This window comes from Heptranchias perlo, unplaced genomic scaffold (assembly GCF_035084215.1).
Source record: "Heptranchias perlo isolate sHepPer1 unplaced genomic scaffold, sHepPer1.hap1 HAP1_SCAFFOLD_44, whole genome shotgun sequence".
NCBI classification, from domain to species: domain Eukaryota; kingdom Metazoa; phylum Chordata; class Chondrichthyes; order Hexanchiformes; family Hexanchidae; genus Heptranchias; species Heptranchias perlo.
In genome coordinates this window covers 8,929,405-8,939,331 of record NW_027139453.1, presented here as the reverse complement: position 1 = coordinate 8,939,331, position 9,927 = coordinate 8,929,405, and the positions used below count along the sequence as shown (strand labels likewise).

The window sequence follows — 9,927 nt, the reverse complement described above, 5'->3', positions numbered from 1 at the left end:
TCTCGCTGCTTCTCCACAGTTCATACCATCTCAGGGAGGGGTTGGGCTGTCAATCAGAGACGGAGGGCGGGACGAGTCCAAACCTGCATCACTTCTTGATATTGTTGTACGACCTGCATCTCGTTATCTAACGGGTTTGGTTTAGGCCAGCGTTGTCCAATAGCCGCTCGCTACATGTGTCAAATTGGAAATCTAGGTGTAGTTAATTTCATAATTGATTGTAAACTACAAAATATACCATTTCGCCATTAGCAACCACATTGATTCTAATTGGTTCAACCGGGAAAGAGGGCCTGTCCAACCCAGCGTCACTTCCTTATTCGCTTCATGTTTTCCTGAATGATTTGAAAAGGGCGGGTTGGCTCCTCACAAGACTCACCGCTGCTGTTCTCGCTCCTTTCCTTATTAAGAGTGAAGCTTCAAGTAAAAGATGAATCTGTTCCTGGGCCTGATCATCATGATTCACCGTAAATTATTTTTTCAAACCATGATTCTTGTTAATAACCCTTATTAACATTTTTGATCGTTCTGTCTTTCTCTCTTTCTTTCTTCCATTCTTTCTTTCTCCATTTCCCCAGTGCCCCGATTGTCCCTATTTAATGATATCCTCCTCACCCCGTCTCTTTCGCAGACGTCAACTCGCAGAGCATCCACCAGACGCCCGGCGCTGTCTCCAGATTTCCTGAGGAGGGAGTGGAACTGAAGTGCACGGTGGAGGGCACCAGTAACCCTTACATGTATTGGTACAGACAATACGCGGGGAAGGAGCCAGAGATCATGTTTTACTCCATGGGTACCAATCACGCGAGTCCAGAAGAGAAGGTGGACGGTTTTACCGCCAAGCGACCGAATGAGCACCAATTCAACCTGGAGACCTCCAGCCTGTGGCCGAATCACTCGGCCGTGTATTACTGCGCCGGGAGTCTGCACAGTGACTCAGAGAGATCGCGGAGTTTAACAAAAACCCCAAAGTGGGCAGGAAACACCTGTTTAACACAAAACCGCGCGTCGCCTCTACATGTTGGTTTCTTTTGCAGAGCAAACTTTTTTTTGACCATAAGATTCTAGATTAAACTTGAGAGATGAGATATAGGGGCACTGGAGGATGTGCATTAAGGATTTACAAGAGTGATACGAGAACTGATAGGTTATAACTACCAGGAAAGTTTGAACAGGCTGGGCCTCTTTTCTGTAGAAATGACCCGATGGAGTTCATTAAAATTACGATAGGGATTGATCGGGTGGATGCAGGGATCATTTTAACACTTGTGGGGGAAACCAGAACTAGGGACCTTAAATATTACATAGTCATTAATTAATTCAAAGGGAATTCAGGAGAAACTTATTTACCCAGAGGGTTGCTAGAATGTCGAATTCGATACCACATGGAGTAGTTGAGCCGAATAGTGTAGATGCATTTAAGGGGACTGTTGATAAATACAAGAGGAAGAAATGAATAGACGGAAATGCTGATAGGGTGAGATGAAATAATGTGGGAGGAGGCCCCTGTGCAGCATAAACACAAGCATAAACCAGTTGGTCCGAATGGCCTATTTCTGCTCTATTTATGGAATCATAGAAATGTTACAGCACGGAAGGACGCCATTGCGCCAATAATGTTCTTTTCCTTTCAAGTACTTATCCAGTTCCCTTTTGAAGGCCATGATTGAATTTCCTCCACCACCCGCTCAGGCAGTGTATTCCAGATCCTAACCACACGCTATGTAAAAAAGTTTTTCCTCATGTCGCCTTTGTTTCATTTTCCAATCATCTTCAATCGATATCCTCTGGTGGTTGACCGCTCCACCAATGGGAAGAGTTTCTCTCTATCCACTCTCTCCAGACCCTTCATGATTTGAATACCTCTCTCAAATCTCCTCGCAATCGCAGCTTCTCCAGTCTATCCACGTAACTGAAGTCCCTCATCCCTGGAATCATTCTAGAAAATCTCTTCTACACTCTCTCTAAGGCCTTCACATCCTTCCTAAAGTGCGGTGCCCAGAACTGGACACAATACTCAGTTGTGGCCGAACAAATGTTTTATAAAAGTTCATCATGTCTTCCTTACTTTTGTACTCTATGCCTCTATTTTTAAAACCCCGGATCCCGTATGTTTTTTAACGCTTTCTCAACGTGCCCTTCTACCTTCAACGATTTGTGGAAGCATACCCTCAGATGTCCCTATTCCTGTACCCCTTTTAGAGTTGTGCCTTCTAGTTTATTTTGCCCCTCCTCGTTCTTCCTACCGAAATGTATAATATGCTTTTTGCTGCGTTTAATTTCATCTGCCATGTTGGGATTTTTAGCAGAGTGAACGTGTACTTGATACAAACAAGCGACAGGTTAGAATAAAAGTGAGAGATTACATAAGGAGGCACTGGAGAAGGTGCAACAAATATTTACGAAGATGATACGAGAACTGGGAGGTTATAACTATGAGGAAAGACTGAAAAGGATGGGGCTCTTTTCTTTAGAAAAGCCAAGGCAGAGAGATGATTTGATAATGGTCTTTAAAACAATGATGTGGAGATGCCGGTGATGGACTGGGGTTGACAATTGTAAACAATTTTACAACAGCAAGTTATAGTCCAGCAATTTTATTTTAAATTCACAAGCTTTCGGAGGCTTCCCCCTTCGTCAGGTGAACGATGTGAAAAAACTTTAAAACAATGACAGGGTGTAATAGGGTAAACTTAGAGGGGATGTTTCCACTTGTGTGGGAGACCAGAACTCGGTTACTAATTAATTCAATAGGGAATTCAGGATAAACTTCTTTGCACAGAGAGAGGTTAGAATGTGGAATTCGCTACTATAAGGAATGGTTGAGGCGAATAGAATAGATGTATTTAAGGGGAAGGTGGATAAGTACATGAGGGGGAAAGGGATAGACGGACATGCTGATTCCGTGAGAAGAAAAAAGTTGGATGAGGCTCGTGTGGAGCATAAATTCCAGCATAGACCAGTTGGGCGGAACGGCCTGTTTAGGTGCTGTCCATTCTATGTAATTAGAGTCAAGAGAAGGAATAGAAACAGTATGGGAATGATCTGTGTATTTGGGGAACTGACTGCTTGGTGAGGGAGGTAGATGTGGCATCGGTGCAGGAAAATTTTGAACAAACGCGTTTGGACCTCATGGTCTTTTCTACACTTTGTCGCTGTTCCTGTTGGCGGGTAAGTAAAGCGAGCGCCCATTGTCACAAAGAGTTGTTCGGGTCTGGTGCAGCATTAGAGATCTTCCAAATCAAGTGTTAAATGCAGGCGGGATGGACGATAAGAGAAAGAGAGGAAGAAGGAAAGAAGGAAAAAAAGGAAGAAAGAAAGAATGTAAAAAGACGGTTGGATTTTTATCCACTGAAACTGCGTTTGCTTTCTCAACGGGGACAGCAGAGGGCGATCAACGACCATGAAACAGAGCAGTGCCCTGAACATGGTTGAATTGGAACAGGAGTAGGCCATTCAGTCCTTTTGCTCTGCTCCGCCATCCAATTAGTTCATGGCTGGTCTGCACCACAACACCATTTACCCGCCATTGCTCCACATCTATTACCCAAAAAAATCTAATGATATCTGTCTTGTAAGCCCCAATTTACCCCCAGCATCCACATCCTTTTGAGGAGTGTGAGTTCCAGATTAACACTCCCCTTTGTGTGACGAAGTCGTACTGATATCAACCTTAAGGGCCTAGCTCTAATTGTAAGGATATGCCCCCCCCCCCCCCCCCGCCAAACACACACACACTCCTTGTTCTGAACTACCCCACCAGAGGAAATGGTTTCCTTCTAACTATGCTGTCAAATCCTTTATTGATCTGAAACACTTCATTTAGATCACCAATTACTCTTTTCTATTCCAGAGAATACAAGCCAAGTTTATGCATCCTGTCCTCATTATATAACCCTCTAATCCCCGGTATCATTCTGCTGAATTAGCCCTGCACCCTCTGCAAGACCAATATATCCTTCTGAATTGCATTGCCCAGAACTGAATGCAGTTCTGCAGATGGGTTCTAACCAGAGCTCTCTATACAACTGGAGCATAACTTCCACCCCTTTGTATTCCAATCCCCTTGAGGAAAAGGCCAAAATTCCATCAGCCTTTTCACATATTTTATTTATCTGTCCACTAGTTTTAGTGATTTCCGTACAAGGACCCCTAAATCTATCTGCTCCTCCACAGTTCCTGGCTTCACAGCTTTTGGGAAATACCCTCCGATTTACCTTTCTTCGTTCCAAAGTGAATGACCTCACACTTGCCCACATTGAATTCCATCTGCCGCAGTTTTGACCACTTCCTTAAACTCTCTATGGGCCCATTGCAACTTCTTGCTTCCATTTGCTGCACTGATCGCTCATCAGAGAGAGATTGGCGGGGCTGTCAATCAGAGCGGGAGAGTCGAGGCTGTCAATCAGAGCGGGAGGGTCGAGGATGTCAGTCAGAGAGGGAGGGTCGAGGATGTCAGTCAGAGAGGGAGGGTCGAGAATGTCATTCAGAGAGGGAGGGTCGAGAATGTCATTCAGAGAGGGAGGGTCGAGGATGTAAGTCAGAGAGGGAGGGTCGAGGATGTCAATCAGAGAGGGAGGGTCGAGGATGTCAGTCAGAGAGGGAGGGTGGAGGATGTCAATCAGAGGGGTAAGGTCGAGGACATCAATCAGAGAGGGAGGGTCGAGGCTGTCAATCAGAGCGGGACGGTCGAGGCTATCAATCAGAGAGTGAGGGGCGAGGCTTTAATTCAGAGAGGGAGGGTCGAGGCTGTCAATCGGAGAGGGAAGGCCGGGCTTGTCCAAATCTGCATCACTTCCTTCTGCTCTTCATGTTTCCCTCAATGATTTGAAAAGGGCGGGTTGGCTCCTCACAAGACTCAACGCTGCTGTTCTCATTCCTTTCCTTATTAAGACAAAGCCTCAAGTAAAATATGCCTCTGTTACTAGGCCTGATCATCTTATTTCAAGGTAATAGATCTTTTCGTACAATAATTCTAGTTAATAACATTTATTTACGTTTTTGTTCTTTATTTCATTCTTCCTGTCTTTCTTTCTTTCATTCATTCATTCTTTATCTCCTTTCCGTCCTTCCTTCTATCCTTATTTGTTATTACCTTCCCCCTTTCCTTCTTTCTTTCTTTCGTTCGTTCTTTCTCTGCTTCTTTCTCTTTTTTTCCTTCCTCCTTTCCTTCTTACCTTCCTTCCCTCATTCCTTCTTTCTTTCTCTCTTTCGCTCTTTCTCTCTTCCACTCTTTCTTTCTTTCTCTATTTTTCATTTTTTCTGATTGTCCCTCTTTCTCTTTTTCTCTCTTGCTCTCTTTCTCCATTTCCCCGAATGTCCCCATTTAATCATATCTTCCTCCCCCCTTTCATTCGCAGACGTGAACTCGCAGAGTATCCGCCAGACGCCCACCACTGTCTCCAAATTTCCTGGGGAGGGAGTGGAACTGATTTGCGCTGTGGAGGGCACCATTACGCCAAGCATCTATTGGTACAGACAATACCCGGGGAAAGAGCCAGAGTTTATGTTTTACTCTGCGGGTACTAATTTCGTGACTCCGGAGGGGACGCTGGACGGATTTACCGCCGAGCGTTCGAATGACCACCAGTTCAACCTGGAGACCTCCAGCCTGCGGGCGAATCACTCGGCCGTGTATTACTGCGCCTGGAGTCAGCACAGTGACTCAGAGAGATCGAGGAGCTCAACAAAAACCCCAAAGTGGGCAGGAAACACCTGTTTAATTTAAAACCGCGCGTCGCCTCTTCCTGTTGGAATTTTTGCTGAGTGAACGTGTCTTTGACAAAACGAGACGGATTAGAATAAACGTGAGGGATTAGATATAGAGACGCTGGAGAAGGTGCAACAAAGATTTACAAGGATGATACCAGAACTGAGTGGTTATAACTGTCAGGAAAGACTGAACAGGGTGGTGCTCTTTTGTCTAGAAAAGAGAAGGCTGAGGGGTGACCTGATAGAGGTCTTTAAAATGATGTAAGAGTTGATAGGGTGGGTGTAGAGGACGTGCTTCCTCTGGTCGGAAGACTAACATTAGGCACCATAAATTAAATGGTCACGATTAAATCCGCTAAGAAATTCAGGAGAAGTGTCTTTACTCAGAGAAAGGTTAGAATGTGGAACTCGCTATCACAAGCAGTGGTTGCGGTGATTAGCATAGATACATTTGAGGGGAAGCGAGATAAGTACACGAGGGAGAAAGGAACAGAAGGCTATGCTTAAAGGGTGAGATGAAGTAAGGAGGGATCAAGCATTATGGGGCTGATTTGTGAAGTTCGAGAACTGAGTCCTGGGTATCGAGCGGCGCGGGGAGACCTTCCGGGGGAGGGCCAGTGTGGGAATAAATAGGGTGAACAGGTTTGGACCTCATGGTCTTTTCTACACTTTGACGCTGTTCCTGTTGTCGGGTAAACGCCCATGTCACATATTATACCTTAGGGTCTGGAGCTGGAGTGGATTAGAGAGCCTACAAATCAAATGTTCAACATAGGCAGGATAGAGGAAAAGCGAGCGAGAGAAAGAAAGAATATACCAACATACGAATTAAGAGCAGCAGCAGGCCATTAGGCCCCTCGAGCCTGCTCTGCCATTTGATAAGATCATGGCTGATCTGATTGCGACCTCAACCCTTCTTTCCCCGTCTACCAACAATAACCTTTGCCTCCCTTGTTAATCAGGAATCTACCTAACTCAGCCTGAAAAATACTCAATGACCCTGCCTCCACCGCACTCTGGGGAAGGGAGAACCACAGACTCCAGATCTCCATCTTAAATGGAAGACCCCTTATTTTTAAACGGTGGACCTTTGTTCTAATCTCGCTCGCAGGGGAAACATCCCCTCAGCATCTACTCCTTCTCTTCCCCACAGGATCTTATATGTTTCAATAAGATCACCTCTCATTCTTCTAAACGCCAGTGTATATAGGCCCAACTTGTACAACTTTTACACATAACATAACATCCTCATCCCAGGAATCAAGAAAGAAAGAAGGATGGAAATAAAGTTAGAAGGAAAAATTGAAAGATGGAATGTGAAAAGATGGGTGAGTTTTCATCCATTGATACTGTGTTTTCATTCTCCAAACAAGCAGCAGAGGGCGCTCTAGGAATATAAACTGCAGAAGTGTCCTGAACATTGTTTAACAATAACAGGAGGAGGCCATTCAACCCCTCGAGCCAGTTACTTCGGAACAGGAGGAAGCCGTTCAGCCCCCCGATCCTGTTATACAGAAACACGAGTAGGACATTCAGCCACTCGGGCTTGCTACACCATTCAATTGGATCAAGGCTGATCTGTACCTCATCTTTATGTATCCGCCTTGGTGCTGTAACTATTAATACCCTTAGGTAAAAAAAAATCTATCGATCTCAGTCTTGAAAGCTCCAATTGACCCCCAGCTTCCAGAGCCCTTTGGGGGAGAGAGTTCCAGATTTCCACTGCCCTTTCTGTGAAGAAGTGCCTCCTGACTTCACACCTGAGCGGTGCGGTTTTAATTTTAGGAGTTTTTTTATACATTCATGGCTTGTCGACGTCGCTGGTAAGGCCGACATTTATTGCCCATCCCTAATTGACGTTGGGAAGACGGTGGTGAGCTGCCTTCTTGAACCGCTGCAGGATACGCCCCCTTGTGGACTCCCCCTCCAGAGGACATTGTTGCTCTCCATCGATCCCAGTGAAACATTTTAGCATCTTAAACACTTCAATCTGATTATCCCTCAATCTTCTACGCTCAAGGTAATACCAGCCTAACCTATGCAACCTGTCCTCATAATTTAACCCTTTTAGCCCCGGTTTTATTTGGGTGAATCTGCACTGCAACCTCTCCAAGGCCAATATATCCATCCTGAGGTGCGGTGCCCAGAACTGAATGCAGATCGCCAGATGGTGTCTGACCAGAACTCTGTACAACTGTAAGTTCACTCCCAACCCTTTGTATTCCAGCTTTCCTGAGATCAAGGCCAACTTTCCATTAGCTTTTTAAATTATTTGTTCTGCTTGTCCACTAGATTTTAGGGATTTCTGTGCATGAACCCTCTAAACCTCTCTGCTCCTCCACAGTTCCGAGCTACTCATCATTTAGAAAATATTCTGGTCTATCTCTCTTAGGTTCAAAGTGGATAACCTCACACTTGTCCACGTTAAACTCAGTCTGCTGCAGCTTTGCCCACTCACTTAGCCTATCAATTTGCAACAACCTGCTCCCACCCGCTCTGCTTACTGTCAATCAAAGAGGGAGGGGCGGGGCTGTATATCAGAGAGGAAGGGGCAGGGCTGTCAATCAGAAAGGGCGAGGCGGGCCTGTTAATCAGTTTGTGAAGGGCGGGGCTGACATTCAGATGGAGAGGGGAGGGGCTGTCAATCAGAGCAGACGGGGCGGGGCTTTTAAATCGAGACAGCGGGGCGGGCGGTTCTGTCAATTCCATTTCCATTCTTGCACAGAACAGTATCAGAGGTCGGGCATCTGGGCAGCTTGTTCACCGTTGGGCTCCTCCTCTCAGACCCTTTGTCCCGGATCATGCGGATTTGTCTATTGTCCTGCACGTTGCCGTTGTTCCTATTGGCGGGTAAGTAAGGAGAGAGCTCGGCCTCACATAAAGGGCGAGAGAAAGGAAAGAAAGATGGAAAGAGAGAAAGAAAGAATGAAAGACAGAAAACAAGAAAGTGATAACAGGAAGAAAGAAAGAAAGGGAGAAAGAAAGAGAGCAGCATTATTGGAGCAAAGACACTATATCTGTTCAGTGTAAAATAAAGGCGATAAATTGTGTATGAAATACAGGCGGGATGGACAGATAGAGCACAGGGTTATTGTTATTTTGGTTGAACCAGTAAGTGATATTTTCCATGTCAATCCCTGACAGTTGTTCCTTGTACAAGGAAAGCCTCATTAAAACAACTGGCTCCCAACAAACTACATATTCATAAGGGTTTAGGATATTCTTCTGTTTTTGACGAATCGATTAAGCTCAGCATTTCCCGCGGTGGAGCAGATTGAATGTGTCTGTTAAGGAGCAGGAGGAGGCCATTCAGCCCCTCGAGTCTGTTTCGCCATTCAATTAGACTACGGTCGATCTGTATCTTAACTCCATCTACCCGTCTTGGTTCAGTAATCGTTAACACCCCAGCCTAATAAAAATCTACCAATTTCAGTTTTGAAATTTTCAATTGACCCCCAGTCTCAACAGTTTTTCGAGGAGAGAGTTCCAGATTTCGACTCCCCTTTGTGAAGAAGTGTTTCCTGGCATCACCCCTAAACGTCCGAGCACTAACTTTAATGCCCCCGTCTTCAGGACTCCCCCACCAGATAAAATAGGTGCTCTCTATTTACCCTATCCAATACTTCAATCTTCTTAAACACCTCAATTAGATTCAAGAGACAAATACAGGCAATACATCGAATGAAATCAAATGTGAGGGAGTGAGCGAAAGGGGAATGGCAGTCATGGAACAGTTAATAATGAATCAGGTTAGTTGTGTCTTATTTCTGGGGAAATGAATGTATTTGCTGTTTATTACTGATTTGTTTCGAGAAGTTGGCCAGTGTCAGGAGATCGTCCAGTCCCAGCAATATGTGACGGTGAGAGAGAGGGAGTCGGTGACTATTCCGTGCACCCAACACGGGACTGATCCTTACATATACTGGTACCGTCAGTATTCCGGTCTGGGACTCGAGCTGCTCTTGCAGGCGGTGCATGGAGGAGATCCGAGCAGGTCAGACGGGATCACGGAGCGATTTTTTGCCAAGAAAACTGCAGACAATTCCTTCGATCTGAGGATATCGAGCGTGCAGCCGAACGACACGGCGCGGTATTTCTGTGCCTGCAGTGATGCACAGAGACACATTCGGGCTGATCTGTGCAACATAAACCTCCGCCTGTCTCGGAAATGACCCTCCAACTAGTTCTAATGATAGATAGATAGCAAGCTAGATA

At 45.4% G+C, this 9,927-nt stretch overlaps 1 gene segment (V, D, J or C); it reads left to right on the top strand.

Annotated features, from left to right (window-relative positions):
• The first annotated feature begins 378 nt into the window (after positions 1–378).
• On the top strand, positions 379–8,027 carry LOC137312930 (immunoglobulin kappa variable 3D-7-like). The segment is given in 4 exon segments: positions 379–467; positions 632–931; positions 5,361–5,651; positions 8,005–8,027. Coding segments are annotated over 4 exon segments (651 nt in total).
• Positions 8,028–9,927: the final 1,900 nt, after the last annotated feature.